General features: G+C 45.0%; 1 protein-coding gene across 1 annotated transcript in view; it reads left to right on the plus strand.

The window, feature by feature from the left end:
• The first annotated feature begins 352 nt into the window (after nucleotides 1-352).
• Nucleotides 353-15,227, plus strand: part of LOC142671118 (uncharacterized) — a 50,818-nt gene continuing 35,943 nt past the window's right edge. The window contains exons 1-2 of the mRNA XM_075847139.1: nucleotides 353-643; nucleotides 14,956-15,110. Coding sequence (XP_075703254.1) covers nucleotides 15,033-15,110 — 78 coding nt within the window. The 5' untranslated portion in view covers nucleotides 353-643; nucleotides 14,956-15,032. The remainder of the gene's footprint in view (nucleotides 644-14,955; nucleotides 15,111-15,227) is intronic.

The following is a 15,227-nucleotide window of genomic DNA, read 5'->3' on the forward strand; positions in this document are numbered from 1 at the left end:
GAGGGAATAGAACGCCGCCCCTCATGTCACGTGATCATCCCCTTTCCACAGCGCATGCGTACCACTCCCTCAGAGATCTGCGCCTGATGTCACGTGATCATCATCACAGGTCATCCGTCCATCGCTCATTAGTCACATTTTAACAGCTCCTCCCTCTGATACCGCGGTCACGTGCTTTTAATATCAAAGGTCCTTCATACACCACGCCCCCTCTCCTCTGATAAGCTCCGCCCCTCCTCCTTGGTCACGTGGTAGTAACGTCATCTCAGGTCCTTTCGCTATTTCGGTGTATTAGAAAGAGAGCAGCGCTGGTCGGGTGTTCTCTCTGTTATCTGTAACCCCTGTAGCTCCTCCCCCTGATACCGCGGTCACGTGCTTTTAATATCAAATGTCCTTTATCCACCACGCCTCCTCTCTCCTCTGATAAGCTCCGCCCCTCCTCCTTGGTCACGTGGTAGTGACGTCTTCTCAGGTCCTTCAGCTATTTCCGTGTATGAGGTAGGGAGCAGCGCTGGTCGGGTGTTCTCTCTGTTATCAGTCCCCTCTGTATGAGTGTGTATACAGAGAGCTGTCAATCATTGAATGACCCCGCCCACTGGACTCCTAGCCGGGATTTAACCCCTCCAGTGCCGGCCTCTTTGGGGTAAGTGGTTATTTCTGGTCTTTGTAGTGGTCGGATGTTTTGTGGGACGAGTCGTGTTTTGTAATGACATAATATTCGGGACATACAACTTATTCACTGACTTTTATACATTTCTTGTTAATGTCGTTCACCGTGCGGTTTAAGGGAATGTTCACACGTAGCGAATACGACCCACAACACGCAAGGAAATCCCCCCGAATATTCACCCCAAATGGTGGACGTATAATCCTCCCGAATATCTACTACAGAAATACAACAAGGCCGATCCTCACCTCTCCCAGCGTTACCATAGCAACACGTCCCTGCTCTTCCGGCCGTGTCCAGGGGACCCCTATAATGACGTGACCTCTCCGGCCTGTGATTGGCTGCAGGGGTCACATGACGCCTTCTTTCTATACATGTGTAACCTGCAGCGTTGCTGTGAACACGCGGTGGAGCCGCAGAGGATTCTGGGAACAATGGCGTTTGTTGCGGAACTTGACTTTCTCATTGAACTTAATGGGGAAATTCTGCAACAAATGCGCCGCGAATCTGCGGTATAAATCCGATATCCTGCGTGTTTATAATCCGCACCGCAGGTTAACCCCTTAACCACCAGGCCAGTTTCTGGTTTAGTTTTTCCCTCTCCGTCTTCTCGGATCTATAACTTCTGTGTATTTCTGTCGGTGCCGCGGTGCGAGGATTAGATTCTGCGGGACGAGCTGTAGATTTTCAGGGCGTCGTATAAAGTATCACATAATGTCACTGCAACTGCAAAACTTCTATGTGAGGGAAATGGGGAGAATCTGAGATTCCTCCAATGTATTTCGGTCTTATTCTTACGGCGATCACCGTGTTGTAAAAACGTCCACGTAACATTATTCCGCAGGACCGTGCGGTTACCGTGATAACAAATTTCTAGAGTTTTTCATGATGTGCGACATTTACAAAAAAACATTTTGGTTTCATTTTCTTTTTTATTTTCTGTCGCCAGATTCTCATAGTTGCCAACAGTCCTGGATTTACAGAGACAGTCCCGGCAAATTACTGTACTGGACGTGTCCCGGCCATATACAATTGTATCTGCATCCTCAGGACACTGATACAGTTAAATACTATGGTGGAGCAGGAAACTATCCGCTCCCTGCTCTGCCATTCACTCCTTCTGGGGTGGAATCCCCGGCCAGAGCGTCGGCATCACGCTGGCTGGGCATTCTACTCTTATAGGGAGGGCTGTGTGTGTCACTATCTACAGGGGGCTGTGTGTGTCACTATCTACAGGGGGCAGTGTGTGTCACTATCTACAGGAGGGCTGTGTGTGTCACTATCTACAGGGGGCAGTGTGTGTCACTATCTACAGGAGGGCTGTGTGTGTCACTATCTACAGGGGGCAGTGTGTGTCACTATCTACAGGGGGCAGTGTGTGGCACTATCTACAGGAGGGCTGTGTGTGTCACTATCTACAGGGGGCAGTGTGTGTCACTATCTACAGGGGGCAGTGTGTGGCACTATCTACAGGAGGGCTGTGTGTGGCGCTACGTACAGTGGAGTATGTATGGCACTATCTACAGGGGGTTGTGTGTGTGGCGCTCTGCAGGGGGGGTGTGGCGCTCTCTAAAGGGGGTGGTGTGGCGTTATCTACAGGGAGTAGTGTTTGTGCCACAATCTACAGGGGGAGTGTGTGGCACTATCTACAGGGGGAGTGTGTGGCACTATCTACAGGGGGAGTGTGTGGTAATATCTACAGGGAGCAGTGTGTGGCACTATCTACAGGGGGAGTGTGTGGCACTATCTACAGGGGGAGTGTGTGGCACTCTCTACAGGGGGAGTGTGTGGCACTATCTACAGGGGGAGTGTGTGGCACTATCTACAGGGGGAGTGTGTGGCACTCTCTACAGGGGGAGTGTGTGGCACTATCTACAGGGGGCTGTTTTACATAGTTACATAGTTTGTACGGTTGAAAAAAGACACATGTCCATCAAGTTCAACCAAGGGATGGGAAAAGGGAAGGAAAAATGTCTACACATAGGAGCTAATATTTTTTTGTTCTAGGAAATTATCTAACCCTTTTTTGCAGCATCTCCTGTCCCTGCTGTGACGGCTCCTGCGGTAGACTATTCCATAGATTCACAGTTCTCACAGTAAAGAAGGCTTGTCGCCTCTGCAGGTTGAACCTTTTTTTCTCCAGACGGAGGGAGTGCCCCCTTGTTTTTTGAGGGGGTTTTACATGGAACAGGATTTCACCATATTTTTTGTATGCGCCATTCATATATTTATATAAGTTAATCATGTCCCCCCTTAGTCGTCGTTTTTCAAGGCTAAATAGGTTTAATTCTTTTAATCTTTCCTCATAACTTAGATTCTCCATGCCCCTAATTAGCTTCGTTGCTCTTCTTTGTATTTTTTCCAACTCCAGGGCATCCTTTCTATGAACTGGAGCCCAGAACTGAACTGCATATTCTAGATGAGGCCTCACTAATGCTTTGTAAAGTGGCATTATTACATCCCTGTCCCGCGAGTCCATGCCTCTTTTAATACACGACAATATCCTGCTGGCCTTTGAAGCAGCTGATTGACACTGCATGCTGTTATTGAGTTTATGATCTACAAGTACACCCAGATCCTTCTCAACAAGTGACTCCCCAGTGTAGCTCCCCCTAGGACATATGATGCATGCAGGTTGTTGGTACCCAGATGCATAACTTTACATTTATCTACATTAAACTTCATCTGCCAAGTGGACGCCCAAACACTTAGTTTGTTTAAATCCACCTGTAATTCATGAACATCTTCCATAGTCTGAACTATATTACATAGCTTGGTGTCATCTGCAAAAATAGAAATAGTGCTATTAATCCCTTCCTCTATATCATTAATAAATAAGTTGAATAATAGGGGTCCCAGCACTGAACCCTGGGGTACACCACTTATAACCGGTGACCATTCAGAGAAGGAATCATTGACCACAACCCTCTGGATACGGTCCTTGAGCCAATTCTCAATCCAATTACAAACTATATTTTCTAAACCTATAGTCCTTAATTTACCCATTAGGCGTCTATGGGGGACAGTGTCAAATGCCTTTGCAAAGTCCAAAAACACTAAATCCACAGCGGCCCCTCTGTCTAGACTTCTGCTCACCTCTTCATAAAAACAGATTAGGTTAGTTTGACAACTTCTGTCCTTAGTAAAACCGTGCTGGCTGTCACTTATAATGCTATTTATTGTCACATAATCCTGTATATAGTCCCTCAATAGCCCCTCAAACATTTTCCCCACGATGGATGTTAAGCTTACTGGTCTATAATTACCCGGCGAAGACCTAGAGCCCTTATTGAAAATCGGCACCACATTTGCGCTGCGCCAGTCCCTTGGCACTATACCACTCATGAGAGACTCTATGAATATTATGACGAGGAGGACAGAAATAACTGAACTAAGGCCTCATGCACACGACCGTGTTTTTGCGGCCGCAATTCCCCCGAAAATCCACGGGAGAATTGCGGCCCCATTCTTTTCTATGGGGCCGTGCACACGACCGTAGTTTTTGCGGTCCGTGCACGGCCCGGGAGCCCGGACCGCAGAAAGAACGGGCATGTCTTATTACGGCCCGGTTCTGCGGTCCGGGCTCATTGAAAACAATGGCCGCGGCCATGTGCATGTGCGGGCGGCCTGCGGCTGACAGTCCACTGACAGTCCGCAGCCGGCCGACCCGAAAATCACGGCCGTGCACACGGCTACGGTCGTGTGCATGAGGCCTAAGCTCTTTAAGAATTCTAGGGTGTAACCCATCTGGTCCCGGAGCCATGTGCACATTTATTTTATTTAATTTAGCTTGGACCATCTCTACATTCATCCAATTCAGTATATCAACTGATATATTAACAGCACTGGCACCGGCTACATCAGCTGCTCTTTCTTCTGTTGTATATACAGAGCTAAAGAACCCATTTAGTAACTCTGCCTTCTCTTGATCCCCTGTGATCAACTCCCCATTACCATTATCTAGGGGTCCTACATGTTCAGACCTTGGCTTTTTTGCATTTATATGCTTGAAGAATTTTTTAGGATTTGTTTTACTATCCTTGGCCACCTGCCTTTCATTTTGTATTTTTGCTGATTTTATTACCTTTTTACAGATTTTATTAAGCTCTTTATATTTTACAAAGGCTACAGCTGTACCCTCAGATTTGTATTTTTTAAATTCCCTTTTTTTGTCATGTCTTGCCCCTTTCACAGAAGGTGTAAGCCATGTGGGGTTTAATTTGAGTCGTTTATACTTATTACCTGTAGGAATACATTTTGCACTATAATTACCCAAAGTAGATTTGAAAATCTCCCATTTATCATTTGTTCCATTATTTGACATTAGTTCTTCCCAGTCTATATCCTGAATTGCCGCCCTCATCCTGGGGAAATTGGCTTTCCTAAAATTAAATGTTTTTGCCCTCCCAGCCTGCGTTTGTTTTTTACAGTATAGGTAAAATGTAACTATATTATGATCACTGTTACCGAGGTTTTCACGAACATTGACATTCCCAACAAGATCTGCATTATTAGAAATGACCAGATCCAACAGAGCTTCACCTCTAGTCGGGTCTTCCACAAACTGGCCCATAAAATTTTCCTGCAACAGGTTGAGGAAATGTCTCCCCTTTGCAGTTGAAGCCGAACCATGACACCAATTAATATCCCGGTAATTAAAATCTCCCATTATCACTACAGTGCCCGCCTGTGCAGCCCGCTCCATCTGTTTATATAGTTGACCTTCCATCTCCTCAGTTATATTGGGGGTCTATAGATTACACCAAAAGTAATTTTTTCAGTGTTTACCTCCCTTTCTAGTTCCACCCACAAGGTTTCAACCTCCTCACAGTATTCACCCACTATTGTCTCTTTCAGACTCGCCTTCATATCGCTTCTCACATACAGACATACACCACCACCTTTCCTATTTGTCCTGTCTTTCCGAAAAAGTGTAAAACCCTGTAGATTTACAGCCCAGTCATGTGAAGAGTCTAGCCATGTTTCAGCAACACCAACTATATCTATATTTTCTTCCAGTATTAAGGCCTCCAGCTCCCCCATTTTGCTTGCTAGACTTCTGGCATTTGTGAACATACACTTTAACTTGCCTTTAAATGTTTCACTTTCAGTATCAGAAATGTGATTATTTGACATTTAGGCCTTTTTTATTTTCACTGCTGTTTTGTAACGAAAGGATCTCCTTATCTTGTTGTCTAGTCCTCTCCTCACCGTCTGTTTCTCCCCCCACCAATATAGTCTGACCCCTCTCTAACCTAACTACCCCTTTATTTTCTACATTGGCCTCCCTCCTCAGTCCTAGTTTAAAGAGGCTCTGTCACCAGATTTTGCAACCCCTATCTGCTATTGCAGCAGATCGGCGCTGCAATGTAGATTACAGTAACGTTTTTATTTTTAAAAAACGAGCATTTTTGGCCAAGTTATGACCATTTTCGTATTTATGCAAATGAGGCTTGCAAAAGTACAAGTGGGTGTGTTTACAGTAAAAGTCCAAGTGGGCGTGTATTAGGTGCGTACATCGGGGCGTTTTTACTTCTTTTACTAGCTGGGCGTTCTGATGAGAAGTATCATCCACTTCTCTTCACAACGCCCAGCTTCTGGCAGTGCAGACACAGCCGTGTTCTCCAGAGATCACGCTGTGTCGTCACTCACAGGTCCTGCATCGTGTCGGACGAGCGAGGACACATCGGCACCAGAGGATACAGATGATTCTGCAGCAGCATCGGCGTTTGCAGGTAAGTCGATGTAGCTACTTACCTGCAAACGCTGATGCAGAATCAACTGCAGCCTCTGGTGCCGACACGATGCAGGACCTGTGAGTGACGTCACAGATCTGCACTGCCAGAAGCTGGGCGTTGTGAAGAGAAGTGGATGATACTTCTCATCAGAACGCCCAGCTAGTAAAATTAGTAAACACGCCCCGATGTACACACATAATACACGCCCAGTTGTACTTTTACTTTTCAACACGCCCAGTTGTACTTTTGCAAGCCTCATTTGCATAAATACGAAAATGGTCATAACTTGGCCAAAAATTCTCGTTTTTAAAAAATAAAAACGTTACTGTAATCTACATTGCAGCGCCGATCTGCTGCAATAGCAGATAGGGGCTGCAAAATCTGGTGACAGAGCCTCTTTAAATACTCTGCCACCCCAGCTAGAATTCTCTCCCCCAGAACAACGGACCCCCTTCCATTTAGGTGCAAATCATCTTCAGAATACAGTTAGTACCCCAATGAAAAGTCAGCCCAGTGCTTTAGGAACCCAAAGCCTTCTCCTCTACACCAAGACTTAAGCCATGCATTTAACTCCCTGAGCTCCCGCTGTCTTTCCTGTGATGCGCATGGCACAGGCAGTATTCCTGAGAATACTACTTTGGAGGTCCTTCCCTTCAGCTTGTAGCCTAGTTCTTTAAAATTATTCTTAAGGCTCCTCCATCTACCATTTATTCTGTCGTTGGTACCGACATGGACCACAACAGCTGGATCATCACCAGCCCCTCCCAGCAATTTGTCCACCCGTTCCACCACATGCCGAACCCTGGCACCAGGGAGACAACAAACCATTCGGTTGAGACGGTCTTGGCGACAAATTATTCTATCCGTCTTCCTGATTTATAGAATCCCCTACAACTATCATTTGTCTTGCCTTACCTGCATTACCATCCCGCCGACTACTAGCTGGGCTGTTCTCCCGGCTGTTAGGGAGATCAGTATCCACTAGGGCTGCCATTTCTGAGACTGACACCCTCGCATCATCACCCAACTTGGCAATTTTGCTTGGAATGTCAGAAACCGGATTGGCCTTCCTTTTCTTTGACCCCTTTCTACTGCCCCTAACTACATTAACCCAGTTACTTACCTGATCCTGCTCACCCATGTCTTCACCCTCCAGTTCTAACCCACTAACTGCATGCTCCGTGAGCAGCAAGCTCAGCTCAAGATTGTCTATCGCCCTCAGTGTTGCATTCTGCTCCTCCAGATCTCTAATGCGAGCTTCCCCGTAACCAACATGCTCACATCTGCCACAGAGGTATTCACCCTGGAACTCCGGCTCCAGTCGTGTATACATATGACAAACTGTGCACTGAAGAAAAGCTCCAATCTTGCTATCCATTATCCAAATTACAACAAAACAGTGAAAAATTGTCAAAGTAAAAGAAAAGAAGAGTACTTACTGGGGCTTCAACTCCTCTTTTCGAACTCCTCTTTTCGAACTCCACTTAGATCACAAGCCACATAAACCACCAAGCTCAGAAAGAGCAAGCTCAAAATGAGGTCTGCTGACTAATTTATACCACCTGTGTCCAGTTAACCCCTTCCCCCTAGTCAGCTGGTCATCTGGAACGAATCTGCAAGGGATAAAAAAAACGGTTTTAAATTGTGTGAGTTTTTGCTATCTTCTATTTGATGGCTCTATCTAAAGGATGTGTGTGTGGCATTATCTACAGTGCGGTGTGTGTCGCTATCTGCAGGGCAATGTGTGTCGCTATCTACAGGGGTGTTTGCGTGGCACAGGTGGTTGTGTGTGCGGCACTATCTACGGGGGTTTTGTGTGGCGCTAACTACAGGGGTGTGTGTGGCACTCTGCAGGGGTGTGTGGTATTATCTATAGGAATTTGTGGCACTATCTACAGGGGATTTTGTGTGTGGCGCTATCTAAAGGGGGTGGTGTGGCGTTATCTACAGTGGGGTGTTCGGCGCTATCTATAGGGTGTGTATGTGTGTTTGGCACTATCTTCAGGGGGAGTGTGTGGCACCATCTACAGTGGGGTGTGCGACACTATGGAGGTCTGTATGCTTGGCACCATTTACAGGGGGTGTGTGTGGCACTATTTACAGGGGAGTGTGTGGCACTATCTACAGAGGGGTGTGTGTGTGTGTATCTACAGTGGGGTGTTCGGCGCTATCTACAGGAGGGTGTGTGCGTGGCCTGTCTAAAAGGCGGTGTGTGGCATTATCTACAGTGGGGTGTGCGGCGCTATCTACAGGGGTGTGTGTGGCACTATCTACGGAGGGCTGTCTATCTACAGGGGGGGTGTGGCACTATCTACAGGGTGTGAGTTTGGCATTATCTACAGGGGTGTGTGTATGTGTTCGGCACTATCTACAGTGGGGGGTGTGTGGCACCATGGACAGGGGGTTGTGTGTGGCACTATGTACAGGGAGTTGTGTGTGGCACTATGTACAGGGGGTTGTGTGTGGTAATATCTACAGGGGGTTGTGGCGCTATCTACAGGAAACAGTGAGTGGCGCTATTTACAAGGGGCACTCAGTGTGGCACTCAGTGTGGCACTATCTACGCTGGTTTTTACGCTGCCAGTAGTGGTCAGCACATATAGTGATAAAGTGAGACATCACCTGCCTCTAAACAACCACATACCCAGAGAGAGATACCGGCCACCATAATGGTTGTCAGCCAAACTAGTGCAGAATATTTTGTCTGTTTATTAATATGGAGAAATTCTGGGAAGCCACGCCCCATAACCCACATCCACCAGATAAGTCATGCCCATAAGCCACACCCACCAAAGAAGCCACACCCTAAGTGTCCCTGGGGAAAAAAATGTTGGCAAATATGTATACAGAGCCAGAACTTTTTTATTTTTCCGTGGATGGAGCGGAGTGAGGGCTTATTTTTTGTAGGACGAGTTGGAATTTTTTGATCACTTTTCAAGACTTTTTTTTTTTTTGCGCTTCTAGTGTTTTGTTTTTGTTTTTTCTTGCATCGTTCACCGTTCGGGTAAATAACCTTTTATTATAATCATTATGTTTATGGATGCGGTGATACCAGTTATATTTATTTTTGTGTTCTTTACGTTCCTTTAACCCCTTCCCGCCCAATCACGTACAGTTACGTGATTAAAACTGGTGTCTTACCGCCTTTTCACGTAACTGTACGTGACGGAGATGAAGCTGGCTCAGGAGCCGAGCCAGCGACATCACCGCCGGGTGACAGCTGTATGTTACAGCTGTCACACTGAGGTATCGGCCAGGACCGGAGCTAGCATCCGATCCGGCCGATTAACCCCTCACATGCTGCGTTCAATAGAGATCGCAGCATGTGAGGAGTTTATAGCCACTGGCACCCAAGAAACGTGATCGCTGGGTTGCCGGTGGCTGCAAAGGCGATCGGAGGGCTAATACTTACTTCCCGGTCTGCCAGTAATGGAATCCTCCTATGCCCCGTCGTCGGCGGGCCCAGGAGGCTTCCGGTACCATCGGCAAGATGGCGCCGGCTCAGCTTCCGGCTCAGAAGCTGAGCCAGCGTCATCAGCAGTGGGTGTCCGCTGTATGTTACAGCGAACACCCCGATCTATCGCCAGGAACCGGAGCTAGCTCCGATTCCTGGCATTAACCCCTTCGATGCAGCGATCCATTGTGATCGCTGCATCCTAGAGGTTTGTAGCAAATCGGCAGCCTTGCCACGCGATGGCAAGGCTGGCGACTGCTACTATGGCAACAGGAGCCCTAACAATGGACTCCTGTCTGCCATTACGTAAGCTGATTAGGCACCGCCCAGAGGCGGAGCCTGATCGGCTTGCTGTCAGTGAACAACTGACAGTTCCAATACATTTCACTACATAGGTAGTGCAATGTATTAGAACATCAAACAAACAGTTGGACCTTCAAGTCCCCTAGTGGGACTAAAGAAAAGTGTAAAAAAAGTAAAAATAAAAGTTGTAAAACATACAATAAAAGTTTCAAGTAATAAAATAAAACACAATCGCCCTTTTTCCCTTATCAAGTCATTTATTATTGAAAAAAATAATAAAGCCATACATATTTGGTATCGCTGCGACCGTAACGACCTAAACTATAAAAATATTATGTTATTTATCCAGCGCAGTGAACGCCGTAAAAAAACAACCCTCAAAAACACTGCCATAATTACTGTTTTTTTTGGTCACTGTCTTCCAAAAATTGAAATAAAAAGTGATCAAAAAGTCGCATGTATCCAAAAATGGTATCTATACCTCGTCTCGCAAAAAACAAACCCTCACACAGCTCCATCGACAAAAAAATTGAAAAGTTATGGCTCTCACAACTTGGCGACAGAAAAAATTCATTCTCTTTCCAAAAGTAATTTTATTGTGCAAAAAGTTATAAAAAAGTTCTATAAATTAGGTATCGCCGGAATCGTACTGACCCGCAGAATAAAATGTAACATGTAATTTATAACGCATGGTGAACGCTGTATATTAAAAAAAATAACTAAAAAACGATGGCAGAATTGCTGTTTTTTTGTCACCTTGCCTCCCAAAAAAAGGATAACAAGTGATCAAAAAGTTGCATGTACCCCAATATGGTACCAATAAAATCTACAGCTCATACCACTACGTCTATGAAAAAATTAAATAAGTTAAGGCTCCAATAAGTCAGGAAAGAAAAATATCCAGTTTTGCCGGCCCGAGGGGAACATTTCTTCTGTTTCAAAAGGCGATGTATCAAGGCACTAAAATTAGGGAACCAGGAAGGGGAGGGCCCAAACATATCTGCTGGAAGCGAGGGTGCCTGTATTATACCAGGACAACACTTTCCCGGCACAATTCCCCATGCTGCAAAGGTGCAGAGTGTGGGCCAAAAGGATAAGGAAGGACATTTATCAGTGCGACACCGGCCTGTGCAGAAAGGATTGATCACAGCGTAACACACCTCTATGGATCATTTTATTATTTTTTTTTACCCCATTATTATACCACCTAACTATGCCCCTGATGTACTCTGCCGAGCTCACATATGCCCCAGATTATAAACGGAAACACCAGTGATACTCCAAACAAAACTATTACCAAGCAAATTCCACGCTCCAAAACCCAAATTCCGCTCCCACCCATCTGAGCCCTACAGTGTGCCCAAACAGCAGTTTACGTCCACATATATGGCATCGCCATACCCGGGAGAACCCTTTTAACAATTTTTGAGGTGTGTGTCCCCAGTGGCATAAGCTGAGCATGACATATTTGACAATGAATTGGCATATCTAGGGAAAAATTTTAATTTGTACCTTCGGCAGCGCAATCATTTATGGAAAAGACACGTGGGGTGAAAATTCTCACTACACCCCTTAATAAATGCCTTGAGGGGTGAAGTTTCCAAAATGGGGTCACTTCTCAGGGGTTTCTTTTATTTCACATCAAAGCCTCTGCAATTGTGAACCAATACTTTATATGTCGCCAAATTAGGCCTCAATTTTACATGGTACTCTTTCACTCCTGAGCCCTGTCGAATGTCCAGGCAAAAGCTTAGGGCCACACGTAGGGTGTTTCTAAAACCAGGAAACACCGCATAATAATTAGAGAGCTGTCTTGTTATGGTGGCACAAGCTGGGCACCACATATTGGCATATCTATGGAAAAAAATCCCATTTTCACTCTGCAACATCGAGTGCACACTAATTTCTGCAAAACACCTGTGGGGTTAACATGCTCACTACACCGCTAGGAGAATACCTTGAGGGTGTTGTTTCCAAAATGGGGTCACTTCTGAGGGGGAACCACTGTTTTGGTTCCACATGGACTTTGCAAATGCAACATAGCTACCAGACACCAAATGCAGCAAAATCTGTACACCAAAAGCAAATGGCGCACCTTCCCTTCTGAGCCCTGCCGTATGCCCAAACAGCAGTTTATGACCACGTGTGGGGTATTGCCGCACTCCAGAGAAGTTGCTTTACAAATGTTGGGGTTCTTTTTTTCCTTTATTTGTTGAGAAACGTAAAAATTTGGAGCTAAAGCTACGTCTTATTGAAGAAAAAGGATTTTTTTTATTTTCACTGCCCAATTCTAATAAAATCTATGAAACACCTGTGGGGTCAAAATGCTCACTACACCCCTAGATGGATTCCTCAAGGGGTGTAGTTTTCTCAATGGAGTCACTTTTTTTGGCGTTTTCACTGTTTTGGTCACTTAGGGGCTTTGCAAATGCGACATGGCCTCCGCAAACCATTCCTGCTAAATTTGAGCTCCAAAAGCCAAATAGCGCTCTTTCCATTCTAAGCCCTGCCGTGGGTACAAACAGCCATTTATTACCACATGTGGGGTAATGTTTTACTCGGGAGAAATTGCTTTACAAATGTTGCAGTGCTTTTTCTCCTTTAGTCCTTGTGGAAATTAGAAAAAATTTGCTAAACTTACATTTTCTTTGAAAGAATGTAGACTTTAATTTTCACGGCCTACTTCCAATAATTTCTGCAAAAAACCTGCGGGGTCAAAATGCTCACTACACCTCTAGATAATTTCCTCAAGGTGTGTAGTTTCCCAAATGGGGTCACTTTTGGTGGATTTCCACTGTTTTGGCACCGAAAGAGCCCTACAAACCTGACATGGTGCCTAAAATCTTTTCTAATAAAAAGGAGGCCCAAAATCCACTATGTGCTCCTTTGCTGCTGAGGCCTGTGCTTCAGTCCATTACCACACTAGGGCCACATGTGGGATATTTCTAAAAACTGCAAAATCTGGCCAATAAATATTGAGTTGCATTTCTCTGGTAAAAACTTCTGTGTTACAGGAAAAAAAAGATTAAAAATGAATTTCTGCAAAAATAAAATGAAATTTGAAAATTTCACCTCTACGTTGATTTAATTCCTGTGAAACGTTTAAAGGGTTAAGAAACTTTCTAAATGCTGTTTTGAATACTTTGAGGGGTGAAGATTTTAAAATGGGGTGACTTTTTGGCCGTTTCTAATATATAAGGCCCTAAAAGCCGCTTCACAACTGAACTGGCCCCTGTAAAAATAGCCTTTTGAAATTTTCTTGGAAATGTGAGAAATTGCTGCTAAAGTTCTAAACCTTGTGACGTCATAGAAAAATAAAAGGACGTTCAAAAAACTATGCCAATCTAAAGTAGACATATGGGGGATGTTAATTAGCAACAATTTTGTGTGGTATAACTGCCTGTCTTACAAGCAGATACATTTACATTTAGAAAAATGCTAATGTTTGCAATTTTTCACCAAATTTTGGAGTTTTTCACTGATAAAAATTGAATTTAGCGACCAAATTTTTCCACTATCATAAAGTCCAATGTCTCACGAGAAAACAATTTCAGAATCGCTTTGATAGGTAAAAGCATTCCGGAGTTATTACCACATAAAGTGAAATATGTCAGATTTTAAAAAATGGTCCTGAAGGGGTTAAAGACAAATTGGGAAAAGGTTTTATTTTATATTTAATATTTTGTAGAGAACTAAACGCTTTATTTGAATATTTTTAGCAAATTGTATTACTCCCCTGGGGGACGTGAACTAGTGATGATTAGATCGCTGGTACAATACACTGTAACACTAATGTATCGCAGTATATCGTGATTAAGATGAAGGGGTTAATAGGAGCAGAAATATGGCAGAACTTCATTAACCCCCAGGCTGCGATGACAACCATCCATACCCCGTGATCGTGTCGCGAGGGGCTGATGATCTGTCAGAGAGGACCCCCCCCCCCCCTCTTTCTTACAGCTTAGATTCTGCAGTCGATATTGACCACGGCATCTAAGTAGTTAAATGCCCGGGGTCGGCGTTCCCTCAGGTCTCCGGCCTTTGCAGCAGGTGTCAGGTCTTCCCTATGTCATGTGAACAAGTCCTGAGCGGTAAATGTCCTGTGCAGGAAGGGGTTAAATGAGTAAAATACAAGTTTATACTGAATCTTATTCCACAAAACAATGTATTACTCTGCTCCGCTCCACCTGCGCTGTAATATGATGAAAAGAGATCACACTGCATGTTCCCTATATATAATGTCACCTCAGTTGCTGCAGAACCTCACACCTCATATCAAACACTGACTGCATAGTGTGCACCACGTCTTGTGAGATGTCAGCAATGTCTCCGCAGTATCCGCCATGTGTCAGGTTGTCCGGAGTCAGGTCTTCATTGTCTGGGGGGGAATTTCTTCATTTTACTCTTCTCACCTGAGAGATTTGCCATAAATGTCTGATATATGGGGGTCCCACCTCTATGTGGAGAACGGGGGTCCCCCAGCCCGCCTGGTGAGGTGATGACTACATCCAGGTGGAGAATGAATGGAGAGGTGACCACACATGTGCACGACTCTCTCCATTCACTTGTATAGGAGTTCCAGAAACAGCCGAGCACGGCCAGAGGTGGAGCCGCATCTATCAGACGTTTCTGGCATATCCTGGGGAGAAATGTCCGTGTTGGGAATACCCCTTTATTCCATGTGGTGACGGCTCTGAGAAGATGTTTCCCTCAATGATCAATAAGTGAGGTTCTGTATGTCACACATGATGTTGTCCACTGTATGATCTCCATCTTCTCCTTTCTTCATAAAGACGTCTGCAGTACTAGATCCTCCAGTTTTCTCATCTTCTCCCCCATAACGTTCCTTCTCCTGAATGACCCACCAAGGATGGACAAGGACAGGAATGAGATGAGCAGAAGAATATTAGACTTCACCTTGGAGATCATCTACCTGTTGAGCGGAGAGGTAAACTTTTCTACATTATAGAACAAGTCACACATAGGGAAGGGACAATACATAATAGGAAGAATCCGGTGTCCTGTATAACAGCGTCCAGACCTTCCAAGTGACATCAAGAAGCCA

The sequence above is a fragment of the Rhinoderma darwinii genome, assembly GCF_050947455.1.
Source record: "Rhinoderma darwinii isolate aRhiDar2 chromosome 1 unlocalized genomic scaffold, aRhiDar2.hap1 SUPER_1_unloc_23, whole genome shotgun sequence".
NCBI lineage: Eukaryota > Metazoa > Chordata > Amphibia > Anura > Rhinodermatidae > Rhinoderma > Rhinoderma darwinii.